The 16,258-nt window shown below is 32.6% G+C and overlaps 1 protein-coding gene across 10 annotated transcripts in view; it reads right to left on the reverse strand.

The window, feature by feature from the left end:
• Nucleotides 1-16,258, reverse strand: part of PJA2 (praja ring finger ubiquitin ligase 2) — a 266,911-nt gene that overhangs the window by 20,661 nt on the left and 229,992 nt on the right. For all 10 annotated transcript variants that reach the window (XM_031448790.2, XM_031448789.2, XM_064482988.1 and 7 more), the window contains 2 exons: nucleotides 13,860-14,913; nucleotides 5,123-5,308 (listed from right to left, as the gene is read on the reverse strand). In XM_031448790.2, the coding sequence (XP_031304650.1) occupies nucleotides 5,123-5,308; nucleotides 13,860-14,913 (1,240 nt within the window). The remainder of the gene's footprint in view (nucleotides 1-5,122; nucleotides 5,309-13,859; nucleotides 14,914-16,258) is intronic.

Genomic DNA, 16,258 nt, shown 5'->3' on the forward strand with positions numbered 1-16,258 from the left:
CTTCATTTTTTAATTACTTTTTTTTCAAATGCAAAATATACACAATCTATTTAAGTTATAATGTGTATTACATCGAACATTCATAAACCCACTACCCAAGCCAGGTATTTGAATATTACCACTGACCAGCATGTTTTGTATTCTACACCTTTCCTATCTCCTTGGCCTGACCCTTCAGAGAAAAGAACTACCTTGTTGACGCTTTTGTCATTCCATTGCCTTTTTTTCTTTTTTAATACTTTCTCTTTATTGTTTTTTTTTTTTTTTGAGAGGGGAGGTAATTAGATTTGTTCATTTATTTATTTTTGATCCATTTATTTATTTATTTTGGGTTCAATTCCCAGGACCTCCTGCATGCTAAGCATGTGTTCTACCACTTGAGCTATACCCTCCTCTCTCCACTGCTTTTTGAAAGATGTTTTGTATGCTTAAAACAAGACACGTACTACTCCTTGTTTTTAAGCTTAATGAAACAGATACACACATTTCTCCAAGAATGACTCTTCTCATTCAACTTTCTATCTTTAAGATTCATCCGTGTTTTTGCACATAACTGTGGTTCATACTCATTCCCTGTATAATACTTTATGTATGAATACACCACTAATTTTTCTCCTATTAATTAATAACTGGGTAATATCCAGTTGTATAGATTTCATGAAAAGTAATGCAATGAACAATTCTGAACCCAACTCCTAGACCATATGGGGAAGCTTCTCCAGAGTACACATCTAAAAGTAGAACAGCTGGGTAGTTTACCATGCAAATATTAAAATTATTCCATAATTTCAGTGAATTTGACCTACTTCAGACCTCAACAAGCACTATGTAAGAGCTGATTTATATCCTCCAAAACACCTGACATTGTCAAATTTCTTAATATTTGTTAATCTAATGGATGGGTAAAAAAATGATACTTCCTTGTGATTTTAATGTACACTCCCCTGATTACTAATGGTCTAAGCATTTTTTGATATTTTTATTCACCATTAATATTCTTCAGTGAATTATCTGCTCAATGTTTTAGTCATTTTGCAATTAGATTATCAGTTTTTCTTAATGACTTCCAGGAGTTCTTTACACATTCTGCACATTAAGACTTTATAGTATATATATGTATTTTCATAGTTTGTTTCTTTCCTTTTCAGTGTCTCTTCTTTTGTATCTTCTTGCCTTCTATTATTCTCCCATACTGCCATGCTAAGATCTCCCCCAGAATGGCTACAAAAATGGTGCTATAGAGCACCCTTGTCTTGCTCCTGATTTTAAGGGGGAATTTTTTTTTAATGCTTCTTTTATTGAAAATGATTTCTATCGTATTTTTTTTAAAGACAGTTTTTATGAAGGCAAGGGAATTCTATTCTAATCTTAGTTTCTAACTTTTTATCATGAAGAACTGCTGAACATTATAAAGTGATTTTTTTCCCTTGTATCAATGGAATCTATCATATGAATTTTCTGCTGTATTTTGCTAACATGGTGAATGAGATTTACAGGTATTCTGAGTGAAACTACCTTTGCATAAATGGAATAAACTCAGACTGGTAATTGAGTTTTATCTGTTAAAAAATTACACATACAAATTCAGATTTCCAGTAATTCTTTTTAGGATTCTGATGTGCAATTTAATGAATGAAATAGGATTATAATTTTCTTCACATATTCTTTTGGCATTAGGGTTATAGTGACCTTATTAGAATGGCTTGAAGAAACAGTTCTTTTTCTAGTCTCTTGAGGAGTGGCATGGTATGATCTGTGAGAGTTTAGTTTAAGAGAATTCAGCTCTAAAACCATTTGGATCAGTTGTTTTCTCCAGGGGAAGATTTTAAACCATTGATTATGTATCTGTAATAGGTACTGTATTATTAGGCTTCCTAATTCTTCTTGAGTGAGTTTTAGTGAATTCTATTTGTCAAATTCTTCTGAGTTTTTAAATTTACTGGTACTCTTTTTAGTCTATCCAATCTTTACTGTGTTTGCAACTATGTCCACTTTTATATTTCAGTATTATTTATTTGTGTCGTCTTTATTTTCTTGTTCACTATCAAGTGGAATGTCTCTTTTTCTTTTTTTTAATATTTTCAAAGTATCAGCTTCTGATTTCTTTGATTCTATTTTAACTGTTTTCTAATTCCTTGATTTTTGTTCTTAGCTTTCCTAATTCTAATTCTTATCTCCTTCTTTTCTTTGTCTAGTCTAACATTTATATTCTATTTTTTAAAGTTAAATGCACAACTACTCCACTTTCAGCTTTTGTTCTTTTCTAACGTAAGTATTTATAAAGGTAAATTTCCCTTTAAATACCAATTTCATTGCAATCCCACAGACTTTGATTGTGGTATTTTCATTATCATAGAGTTGTGAGCATTTTAAATTTCTAGTATGATTTCTTCTTTGTCCTACTGAGTGTTTAGAAGGATGGATAATTTAAAATGCATAGGGTTTTTATATATAAAGATATGTATTTATGTATTAAAATATATTTTTATTATTTATTTCTAAGTTAATTGCACTGTGGTCAGACAATATAGTTTGCAGGATATTGATTCTTTGAAATGTGTTAATCTGTGCTTTGCAGTCCAGTACATGCTCAGTTTTTGTGTTTTTGCATTCTACAGGACGTAGTGTTCATTAAACCATGCTTAAGTGAGCTGTTCAAACTTGCAATTAATTTTTTATATCCTTGCATCAGTAACTGAGAGATATATTCAAAATTTTTCTAATATGACAGAAAATCTATCAATATTCTCTATTTTGGTCAAATTTTGATTTATATATTTTGAGTTTATTTTATTAGGTGCATTCAAGTTTAAAACTGTTATGTTTTACTGTAAATTGGACCTATTACATAGTGACTGACTCCTCAACCTCTTTTTTTGCTTTTTTACTTTAGTCCCTTTCCAATTCAATCTCCACAAAGCTGTCAGAATGATGTTTTAAAAATGTATGTCAAATCAGTTAATTCTCCTCTTAAAATCTCACTGCTCTGTGAATAAATTCCAGATGCTTTACGTTCTGCACAGTCTGGTTCCTGCCGCTTCACCTATCATGCTTCTTTTCAGTCACCTGCTTCAGCCCCACCACCTTCATACAGGTCAAGTCTCTTTTTCAAAACCTCTGCTCTCACATTCCCCTTTGCCTACAAAGCTCTCTCTCAACCAACTGCTAATCCTCATCTTTTAGATTTCAGCTCAAAAGTCAATTCCCAAGAGAAGCTCTCCCTGACCACTCTAATTAATGTAAGCCCCTGTCAGTTACTTTATTGCACTAGTGTTTTGTTCCCTTCACAGTAATTATCACAGTGTGTAATTTACCATGTTTGTATCTTCTTTATTATCTGCCTCTCCCAACATAATGTAAACTTCATGAGGGAATCTTATTTTCTTGTTCACTGATATAATCCCAGGATCCAGTACAATACCTGTCATATGCTATATGCTCAGTAAATATCTGTTGCATGTATAGTTACTATCACAAATTACATATGAAAAAATTAATAATACTTTATAAACTAACTAATAGTGATTAAAGATGATCAAATATAAAATCAGGAAGAGGAAAAAATGCCACCTCAACCTATCACTGTCAAAATCAATTATGTTTATAAATTTCTTTCTTTAAAGATTTTCTAATGTTTTGTTCCCAGATTTTATTACAGAATGAATCTCAAACTGGAAATTTATACCTTTTGAGAAGTAAAAATTTTAATGTTAGTCCAAGCTGAAATATTTTTTTCCTGAGAAAACATATCAAAATAGATCCTATGAAAGACTAAAAATTAGAGCCAACCAATTACCATAGAAAAAAAAGAAAATTATCAAGGAAACACTCCCTCACTAAAGAAAACACTAAGCCTACAAGGTTTCACAAGCAAATACTAACAACCTTTAAAGGAATAAATAGCTATCTAAACACCGAAAGATACAAAAAAACAAAAATACTCCTTTAGCAGAGCAAGTATCAAACTTATCAAGATGAATATCCCCACCACAAAAAAACCCCAACAACCAGACAGAACTAGAGACAGGTCTCAATGTAAAAATCCTATGTAAAATATTAACAAATAGAACCCAGCAGCTCATTAAAACAACAATAAACCATGACTATGTGATCGCATTGGGTTTATTACAAGAAGTAAGGGTAGCTGAATACTAGGAAATCTAGTAATAGAATAATTCTTCATGATCATTACATCTAAAGTGAAAAATCATTATGCTATTTCTATTGGTGCTAAGAAGACTGTAATAAAATTGAACAAACATTCTTGCTAAAAATCTATAAAATACAAACAAGGGGATATTTCCTTTGTGTGATTTAAAAAAAAATTGTGTGTTTGAGTGTCTGTGTATGAAATCAACCTAAAAGCCAGAATGACTCATACTAGGGAAATATTAGTGGAGTAAGGGTTGGTAAACTGTGTCCAGCAGGTTATTTCCAGCCTACCACCTGTTTCTGTAAATAAAATTTCGTTGGAAGATAGCTATACCCATTCATTTATATACAGTCTATGGGTACTCTTATATTACAACAGTAGAATTGAGTAGCTCCAATAGAGACTGACATACAAAGCCAAAAATATTTACTATCTGGCTCTTCGCAGTACAAATTTGACAACACCTGCACTAGAGCATTCCCATTAAAGCTAAGAAAATACAAAGATATTTATCATCAAACATTAATTTCTGGAGATATCATCCAATGAATAAGCAGCAATATTAAAACTTTAGCTTTTGCAACTGCCTCCATTTTTATGAATACATCAATGATTTCCCTGAGGGCTGTCCCTTCTCCTTTGCCATTATCTGCAGTACACAGCATTGGCAACTCTGATTCACTCATACCTAACATAACCAAAATAATCTTTTAAATGCCCAAGTTTTCTTCAATAAAGCAAAGTGGAAACATACTTTACCTCAGTAGAAGACACTGTAATTACCAGTATTTTCAATTTGTTCTTTGTAAAATACTAAAAGCATAACAAAAAAAATCAGTAGGATCTACTAGTCTACTGGTCTCACGTAGGGCTTGTAAACGCAATTAATAGCACACCCAACATTTGAATGTGATGTATAACATTCTTGTGCAATACAGACACAAATAACAAGTCTTACTGGTAACGTACCCTTCCTGAAGAGATAATTCCTGGTTTTCCTCTTCAGGACCACTGCTGTCACTCTGCAATTCAGGTTCATTCTCATCTTTTCCTGGCAGAGTCTCCCAGCTTTCATCACTTGAGGACTGATCTTTTTCTGTACCAGAAAATCGATGAGGCAAAGAAGCAGACCATTCTCCATCACTGCACTCTGAACTGCAAATTTAGAAAATAAATAAACTGTCATTACATGTGCATTTATCATTTGGAGTGTTAACCAGGCATCGCAGCAGAGAGTGAACTACTGATGCTCTACATGCTTCATCAGGTGCCAATTCATTTTTTAATATATTTAAAAAATGAATACAGAAATAAATACTCAGGAGAATGTAATTTTTTCAGATGAATACAGCATATAGCAAGTTATGAAATTATCAATTTATTATTTTTTTAAACTAATTCCATAGTCCTTAGATACAAGTTCTTTATATTTTAGACATATTTGTAAATAAAGTTTTAAGTAATTTGCTTGGTAATCATATATTAAACGCTATCTGGAATAAATAATAGATTTATTAATCATCTGACCTAACCAAAACAACTTTCTAATTACATATTGACAACTGATAACACAACCTCTATGAGTAAATTTTCATTGTTACCATGTTCTAAAAGCGTAACTTTTTCCCTTCCTTTTTTACAAAAATCACTTTTCAATGGAGAGAGATTGATATTCATAAAAAGCAGCACTGACAAATCTTTACTTTAGTCCTCTGACAGGACCGTGAACACAAAAAAATTTCAACTGAAGAGTATTTAGATAAGGAGTGAAAAACTATGATAAAGGGTTAATAAAAAACAGAAAAATTAGTTTTATACATATTTAACTTTGGTTAATCTAGTTACAATCAAAAACTCACAAAGCATTAGTCATCTTACATTACCAAAAGCTAAAATATTACTTATTAATGCTGAAAATAAGTCTTAAATGCTCTTTCCAACCACATCAACCATTCTGGTCAAGAACTTCATTAAAGATTAACCTTTGTACATGGTCTTTTAATACAAAAATGACAGATTTTAATTTGTTTTTGAAAGGAAGTGATAATTACTAAGAAATTCTCTTTTCTTTATGGCGATGATATATTATTATCATTTTGACTAATTAGTGAGTTTCTCCTTCTATAGGCAGATGAAAACAAGAGAACAAAATGCAATTAACAAAGAGCAGCACTAATCTGAGCTTTGAGAAGTTAGACGTAGAACTTCAACTTCCAATTTTCAGTAAGCAATGGGCAGCAGGGCACAAACATCCTGGAAAAGGAAAAAAATACAGCCCTGGCAGAGCAAATAAAAGGTGTTCCTTAACTGGGTATGAGCCAAAACTGCTTATATTCTGTAAAATTTTCTGTGACCCAAAGAATAATCTAAGGTCAAATAAACCATTTTCTAACTTCTAACGTCAAAATATAGTTTTGACAAAGAAAATCGTTTTCATGGAGCTTATTAAGCTAAGTTTCCTTGACTATGAAGTGTTTCAAATTCATAGCTAAATTATCAACTCCAATTATGTACGTCTTTAACAAGTAGGATGAGATTTCTATATTAATTTGTGGCAAATTTTAACATACTTACTTATAAGCAAACTTCATTCTTTAAACATTTCACTCAGAGTATGATCCTGTCCAGAGAGATAACATATGAAACTTCTGAACTTTTCTGGATTAATGAAATAACTGATGGAGTATCTTCAAATTTCCATATAAAAAGGATGTCTATGATCAACAGTCTACTGACTATTTAAGAAGCTTATGCGTGGACTGGCAAACTACAGTCTTAAAGCCAAATCTGGGCTTACTGCCTTTTTTTTTAAGGTATGTGAGCTAAAAATAGTTTTTACATGTTTATCTTTGAGTATGCCTTTTAGTCAGCAAAAACCTAAAATATTTACTACCTGGCCCTTTATGAAAAAGTCTGCAGATCCCTGGCCTACATCACTACTACTCATTATACAAAACACTCACCTCTAAGTAGGTAACTTTTAAACATATATCCCAAACCTGACAATCATACTAAGCTTTCATAATTACTAACAGCTGGCCAAACATTTTTAGATTTTTCACCCTCCTTTTCTAAAATTATTTTTATAGCAAAATTCACCTGCCATATAAGTCCCTTTCTTCATTTTCTATCTGCTAATGATGATATTACCCTGCCCTCAAGGAGGAAACCACATGTCTGACTCCTTTCAAACTTTCCACATTTAAGTCTTTCTTACTTTCCATTTTTTCGGTACAATGGCTCTTATATTCTAGCTACTTTTTCTCCATTTCCCCTAAAAAAAAATAAAAACAAAAAACAAACAAACAAACAAAACCCTTGGTTCAAATGCTTTTCTCCATGCCTAGACCAGGCAATTAATCATTAATTGGTGTTCCTAAGTTTAATCCCAACTCCCTCAACTCAGCTAAAAAACATTCTGAATATCGCTATCACTTCAATATATATCCAGCAGTACATTTATAATATTATTCCAAAAATCTTCCAGTTCTTCACTAAAGTAGTATTTTATAAACTTAAGCCATTTGCCTACTGCTGTCACAATTTTTGCTACGGATGTACATCAACACTGTGTCTTAAGGTGACAGCAGCTGAGAACACAGGTTCTGGAGATAGCTGGCCTGGATGTGAATCCACCAGTGGCTGTGAAACAGTTACTTAACCGTTCCGGGCCTTTACTGTCTCACATATCAGGTGACTGTAATAACAGTATCTAATAGCTCACTGAGTTCATGTAAGGAGTAAATGAGTTAATATATAGAAAACATTCTAACAGTGCATATATCAATAATTCCCTACTGTATTTCATTCTGCACATTTTTATCTATGACAAATTTCAAACTTAATGTCTACCACAAATTTGTAGCTCTAAAAGTCCAAACTGGCTCAGAGGTCTAGTCAGAGAAAATGATGCAACTATGATTAAGATTTTTAAGTATGAAAAACAAAAAACCTACCACAGGTAATTTCTTTATTGAAGAAAGTACTATATTTAACATCAGGTGAAAATTCCATCTATAACATACAACAGCCTTTGCTTTTTCACCTTGGCTGTAGAGAGCAAGCTTTCAAGTCTGATAGAGTTGGGTTAGGATTTGCTCAGTACTTACTACAACAAGCCTGGGCAATGAACTTTCCTGATCTGTAAAATGAGGATATTAATATTTACTTTTCAGGTCTACAGTGATGTTTAAATGAATAATACAGATAAAATGTTTAACACAATTTTTGGAAATTGGTAAAAATTTAATAAAGGTGGTAGTTACTTCTTTCACTGTATAAGCTATCTGCTTAGATTTTTCAGTTGGGTTTCCTATCAGCACACCACCATTTTCCTCTTTTCTCTCCCAAAGAAAACCAACTTGACATTCTCAGTCTTACTGAGTATCACCCTTCTGGTCAGCAAGCTTTATACCAGAGGTCAGTAAATCATGCCATGGCCCATGAGCCAAATCTTGCCACCTGTCTGTTTCTAACTGGCCTGGAAGCTAAGGATTTTCTTTTGTATTATGAAATGGTCATATAAGTATCTAAATAATATCCTCCATTTTGCCTTTTGGTCCACAAAGCCTGAAATATTTACTATCTAATCTACCTTTTTAAAAAAAGTTTGCAGACCTCAAAGAAGACGAACAAAGAAGCATCGACAGGGGTCAATGGAGAAACTATGGAGTAGAAAGGGTGAACAGCTCAATGGAAGCCCTGAAGTCAAAGAAAATGGGTACTGAGTAAAAGTCAATTGGTTATGGAAATTGGGAGGTCACTGTTAACTTAAGAGAATATAGATATAATACAAGGAGTTAGATTTTGAGGCATTTAATAAGAGTGGATATTGAAGGAAAGGAAGCATGGATGGGGTGTGGAATACTTATTCTGAAAATTCAGCAGTGAAGGAGAAAATATAAACAGGCAAGTAGTTAGTGGAGGGAGCAAGATCAAGTGAAGGTTTCTCCCAGGATTTAGAAAAATTAGAGACGCAACCTAGGAGTAAAGATAACAGATACACAAGATATCAGACTATAACCACCGAATGAGAAAATTTACCTCTCTTCATTGAACAAGAAATTTAAAATAGGAACAGATGATAACAGATTTTATGTTGGTATGTTAATATGTATGCTAATGGAGAGGAAAACAAGAGCAGTCACATTATTTCAGTATCTCCAGGAAAGCACAGATAAAGTTATCAACTAACAGTGACAGGAGTGTAAAGAACTAAAAGCAAAAAGAGAAAAGATATAAAAAATAACCTTTCAAGGAGAACAAGCAACAGAACAAATAGGACACAAAATGATCTTGGAATAGTGTGAACCCTTTGTTCTTGATTATAAAAGCATTGAGTTAAACATTTTAAATGTCTCAAAGTAAAAACTAAAAAAGTATCACTGTGACTTTCATATGAACTTTCATCAGTACTGTCTCCCATTAACATTTAAAGCTATATCCAAAAGTAGAACTATAATGCATTCAAATATCACTCTTTACACATTCAGTTGTGAACTGAAAAACCTTTTTCACATAAATTATATGTGGCTTCTAGACAAAATGTTTTACATACAAATCCTAGGTAGAAATAACATACAGAAGTAAAACCAGCCAAAAGCAACCTCTTATTCCCTAAATCGCCCAAGGAACTGGTTTGTCTGTCTTCCTTGGCATTTATCACATTTACAAAAACTCAACTATATAGTAGCCTAGGGAAAAGTGAAATTTTAGATAATTTTATTATCTGACGAGCTGTGAATCAAAAATATTTTTTGAATTTTACTGAAAATACTCTGGAAGAAAATTATATTAAAACACATCATATACGTCTCTGCACCTTCCAAAACAGTATACTGAACACAATCTAAGCAGTTTGGGGCTTTTCAGTACTAATAACACTGAACTATGTTATAATAAAGTGATACAAATGGAAGTTGTTCAAATCTGTAAGGATACTAAATTTAGTGAATAAGGCTCAAATGATTGTTCTTTCTGAATTGTGCCTGCCTTTTACAACATTCTGGTCTTTTCCCTTAATATCAAAATACTGTAATCTATGACTCCCTAGCATGCCTAAGGAGCAAAGTTATTTATCCCTAACTTACTCCTAAATGTATATGAAATTGGAAACAAGATTAAAAAGCTTTGCTAAAATATTAAAGCATGTGTTTAAAGATCTGTGTTTGGCTGCTCATGTATGTTTTACTTGTTGGGAGACAGTGACATCAGGGGAGCTCTTTCTTCACGGTTTTCAGCTAATATACAGAACAGGAAAAGAGCTTAATTTAGCCTCATGATAATTATCCATATATTTCATATTTCTTACAAGGCCAATGAACACCAAGGCAACGCTATTATTTGTATTTACAGAGTAACTGGAACAGAATCATTATTATTTGTACTTACAGAGCAACTGGAACAGAATCTGATCCTTGGAAGGATTTGAATATATCAAACTGAAATCAACTAAATGATTAATATTACTTTTATTCTCTCAAAGTCATCAACAACAAAAAGTTGCCCTGACATCTTTATCTTAGGTAAGGTTTCTTATCTTTTAAGCAAGGTTGAGGTCTAGGGACAGAGCCTCTCAAAGAAATCTCAAGTGCTGTAAGAAGTGGTCAGGAGACCTCTCTTTGGAACAATTAAGCTCAAGGTTAAAATGTGCTGGCATTGCTGAAAGGTTCTTTTAAAGTAATGATCTTGTCCTCAAACAGTTTACTAAAGTTCTCAGGGTAAATTTCAAAACAGCAGGGTATTAACCTTAGTTCTTTGGTCTAATTCCAACTTTGGTAATTATATGCTGCCTATTAAAATTCCCCTTGCTGTTCTAATTTAATAAGATGGTGCTCAGTTCCTGTCAAATATCTCAGAGCAATGCTACCAGCTGCAATGCTTATCCCGTAGAGTGTAATGTTTCAGATGTGATTAAGTGATCATTTAAAATTTTTCAGGAAAGAAGTGGGTCATGCATTCATTAAAATAATTTTCCACTTATGAAGAATATATAAAGTACATATTTATGTGGCCAAAAATTACTATACCTAAAAATGTCACAGTAAATTTTAGTTTATGTTCTTGGTAAGAGAGTCCTATTTGTAGCTATTATAATTACAAACACGACAAGAAAACTTTTCAAGTATATCATCTTTAAGTTTTACAAAGCAGAGAAAATGCAGTAAAACCCTCAGACTCAGAGCAGAAGTTATCTAGACTCTCCTTCTCAAGATATTGACGGTAGAGTTACTGCGTTTCCCTATTTCTCCAGTCTGTGAATATCATAACTGGGCAGGACTACAGTAAAATATTAGGAAGATAAACAAGTAGCAAAATGAAATTAAACATTACCGTACAGCTACTAAATTTCAACCTTTATCTGGCACCATATTAAAAGGCATTCTGGGAACTGTGATCCTTTGCAGAGAGTAAGTAAGGGTAAAGGAACTTGAAAACAGTAACAGAGAAATAGAATTACTTCTCAAGATTGTACAGACTATTGAAATGAGGTAATAAAACGTATTTTAAGGCTTAAAGATGCAAATATAAGTGGAATCCTAGGTAGAATCATTATCCTTGAAAACTTAATCTGTGATGAGACCCTTAAAAAACAAACAAAAACAAAACAGTGTTTCTGCATTTCACTGTGTCTTAAAGAATACTCCAAAAATTAATTCCATCATTTAAGCACACCCTAATTACAGGTTCTGTAAGTTTATATATTACTAAAAAGTCAAAAGAAAAAAAAATCTATTTACTATAAGTGTTTTTCTTATCTGTATATTCTGTTTCTAGAAAAATCTGTCATTGTTCAGAATACTAACATATCACTTAAGGAAAGAAATTATAAATAAATATACTAAGAAAATACCCTATAACCCTTAAAAGTCCAGAATCGTTCTAGGCAAAGCAAACATTTGTAATATTAACAACAACAAAAAAATCAATTTAAAAACCAAGAGCCAAGAACACCCTTTTTCTTGAGGTTGGCAAACAGCATAAAGATTTCATCAACAGAAGACATTAGGCCTGGCTTTAAAAAGCAAACAAAAGAGGTCTTTACTTCTGATTAGTGTGTCTAGAAAGGAGAAGGCACAGTCAAATTAAATTATTTTCTTCAAAAAAGCAAAAATGTGGTAAAAAATGCAACCACCTTACACTCTCAAAAAGACAAGACTATTAAATTGTTGCTTTTAGTAGTAATAGAGGTTCACAATTCAATCCAAAAATCTTAGAGCTGAATATGTTTTGGAATTTAGATGTCCTCCCCTCCCCAAGATTTAGGAATATTACTTCACAACTGCCAGTCCAGTGGGCAACTGGGTCTAAGCCAACATCCAGAAATCAAACACATTCATATTTCTGCAGTAAATGTATGAAGACTTGAAAAAAAACCCTCATTTGAGTTTAGATCTAGGTCTGCCTTCATCGGGTTTTACTGCCAATTTCTGTTTTTAGAACTTTGTGGATTTTGGATAAAAGACTGTGGACCTAAATTGAAAATATAGAAATAAATCAGGCAAAAGTTCTTAGCTCACTTTACCCTTAGCTTAAAAAATAGTAGGTTACATACATATTGTCTGCGAACTCTTCAAGTTTACAAACTTCAAGATAGCAGTAGAAATTATATTTCAATTGTTTCTACAGATTACTTATATACTATATTATAGAAGTTTAATTCATATGTTCAAAGAAAATCAAAATTTTATTAATTTTATGATACAAAGTAAAATATATAAAATGCATTCATATTCAAAAGGATAAATTTCTTCCTTTGTAGTACTTTTTAGTTATAAAATAAAAATTATTTCTATAAGTTAATAAAATCTGAAATTGCACTGTATTTGAGCATGGCAACGCTTACAACTAAAAGGATAAGTGAAAGTCTAGATTCTGGGGTAATGAAAAGTCAGCAGTTGGACAAAGACATTCTCCATTTCTCTGTTCTTTCTGCTATCCTACAGTTTGGGAAAAAAGGAATCTATGTAAGAGGAATCAAAATGTTTATTATAAAAGAAGTTGTATGTTCTCTTGAAAACAGTTAATTATAGTGGTAAAGAACATAGAGCCTGGAGATAGGCAGTAAGTAGATATTCAAATTCTAGCTCCACCTTTTACTAGCTTTCTGACCTTAGGAAGCTAGTAAATGCTCTTGTGCCTCAGTTTCTTCATCTGTGAATGGGGAAAATAATAGTACGTACCACATAAAGTTGTTAATGAAAATTAAGTGTTAAATAAAAATAAGTAAAAAATAAAGTGTTAGGAAGAGCAACAGGAAAAATAGAGGAACAGGTAATATTAATAAATATTGGCAAGGTTAATGCAATATTACCAAAAATTTCTGTGATCTTAATTACTTTTTAAACCCAGACTGGCTTAACACAGAAATTTTTAAAAAATACAATAAATGTTTACTTTGCATTTGACTAACTGAAAAACCATGAATTGAAATATTAGTATCTCTATCTTTTTATAATAATTAATAATCATTACCTAAACTTACAATTTTTGTAAAGTCCAGAAAACATCTCAAAGAAAGTTGCTGTGAAAAATCTAACCAGTAGTTTACATATATGGTCAGCACTTGATTAAAAAGATTACTTGATAAGTTGAAATATCTAATTCCATGACCATGGTCAGAGAGCTCATCCATAAGCATCATGGTACTAGAAATACACCACTTTGCTCACTACACAATCTCACAAAGCACTGCACAGAAACTTACCTATCTTCATCTTTGTCATACAGTTGGTAATAATCTCCACAGCCATTCCAAAATGTGTTATCCACAACTTCTTGCCTTCCTGCTGTGGCTCCACCTTCTGGTGTTATCTGGTTATTGTCTGTTTCACTCTGTGTAACTCTTGCGAAAGGCAGATCCAAGAACATACAGTCATGTTCTCCATCATAGTCATCACATTTTATTAAGAGGTCATCTGAGCCATTTTCCTCAACTTCCAAAGCCTCTCTCCACCTCTGAACACTTCTCTGCTTAGCCTCATGCCTATTAAAACCTGTTTCTTGGTCCACCTGGCTTGAACTTATCACTTTCCTAACTTTGGGCCTCACTACCTGTTCAGGAGAACTTCCCTGATTTTTGTCCCTATCACTGGTATTTTGTTCACTGCAAATATGCCTAGGAGCACAGGCTGAATCTTCAGTTGAATTTTCTCCTTGTCTCTCCTGGCTAGTATTATTTTGTTGTTTCTTTCTAACATCTTCATCTTCAGAAGGGGACCTCTGAAATTCCTGATTGCTCTGACTGACAAACTCAGTATCACCAGTAGAAGTTTTCACTAAAGGTGCTGAATCTAACTCCTCAAACCGATCTCTTAATTCACAGTTAAAAGAGGGAACTGGTGGTGAAAGACCAGTATATGCTTCTACCTCTCCATTTTCCAACTCAAATATTGTATTGCCCAGTGCTTCCTGATATCTACTACCTTCCACAACTTCTGCAGAGAGCTGAAGACAGTCATTATCCTCTCCATGTCTGCCATCTGGATCGTAAGAGTCAGTATGAACCAATGTAATTCCATTTTGGACACTTGAAGCATTACAAGCTCCTGGAGTATATTCTCCCTCAGAGTGACTGTGAAGATTCGTACTGCTTCCTAAGGTCTCCCTGCCTTCCTCGCTATGATGTACTGCAGCAAAGGATGGACTGCTCTCAATGGTTTGATTCAATGCTGTATCACCAATGGGAATTTCTGCTTCACTTTTTTCAAATAAAGGGCCACTGGGTAAAGAAGAATGAACTTGATCCAATGGATTGGAACCTTCACAGAGAACAAAACAAAACATATTTAGAGGTATTAATTTAGATAACACTTTGTTTAATAATGACTCCTTAAGTAGGAATCATACCAATTATTACCTATTTGAGAATGTGAGTCAGTTTCTCTGAGAGGTACTTCTAGGCTCCCTAACTTCACTAGGAGGGCAGATTGGTTACCCTATGAATTCATTTATACTATGGTAGGTCTTCTGCACGTTTTTCACCCCAATCCTACTACCTAAAACATTTTATAAAAGATATTTAAAAGAGAGGCTACTAAGAGACTACACAATGAGAGGCATTAGTGAAGTCACAGGGTAACCAATCTGCTCTCCTAGCTGCTGGAGTATGCAATTCAAACTTAAGTTCTTTTACTACATGCAGATTTTTTTTAAAAGTGCTTATAATCAATATAAGAACAGGCAACCGATCTAACAGAAAAGAGACTCCATTGTATTTTATGTCAATTCAGAAAATTATATCTGTCTATAGATACATAATACTAGATTTGAAGATTGTATCTGTCTATAGATACATAATATTAGATTTCTACCCCCAAAATGAATTGCTGTAATATATCTATAATAATAAATTAACCTTAGCTATGTTATAGCTATGACTGAAAAACTACAAAAAAGTCAGTATGTTGATTCTCTTTGCCATGGTGTCAGAATTGTGATATAAGAGTAAAATCATATTTATTTCATAAATTACTTTAAACATGACTATCTTTTACCACCACCAATGTAATAACAGAAAATAGACATTCAGACTCGTTGGAACAAAAATTTATAAATTATAAATAACTGAAAAGAAGTCTTGTCATGTCACAAAAAGTCTTCTTTAACAGAACGACCTTAGCTAATAATTCAGATTCTTGCACATAAATAACAGTAAAAAAAAATCCAGAATTATCAAATTTGCTCAGGACAAGAGGAAGATGACATTCTAGTCCAAAAATATGTAGTTATACTTCATGAATATCTGTAAAATTCTTTTGCAAACCAATGAATAATTAAGAAATTTTAATTGAATGGCTAAGCATTACTTGACATTTGTATTTTATAGAATGATTCTAAAAAAATCAAATTAATCCAGTTAAATTTATGTTTTACACATAAAACAAGAAACATTTAAATGTAATATGCAGGGAAAAATATACTCAGTTCACATTAAAAAATGTTTTTTGATTGAAAGATGGAAGATATCCTCTGGCTGAAGGATATGACATGACAATATAACCACTGCCATGACAATGTAGTTATAATTTAGTGATTAGCCACATTGTACTTTCTTTTATGTTTAAATGTACATACTATTAACATCAAATTCAATAAAAATTTAAA

Source organism: Camelus dromedarius, chromosome 3, assembly GCF_036321535.1.
Source record: "Camelus dromedarius isolate mCamDro1 chromosome 3, mCamDro1.pat, whole genome shotgun sequence".
Taxonomy (NCBI): domain Eukaryota; kingdom Metazoa; phylum Chordata; class Mammalia; order Artiodactyla; family Camelidae; genus Camelus; species Camelus dromedarius.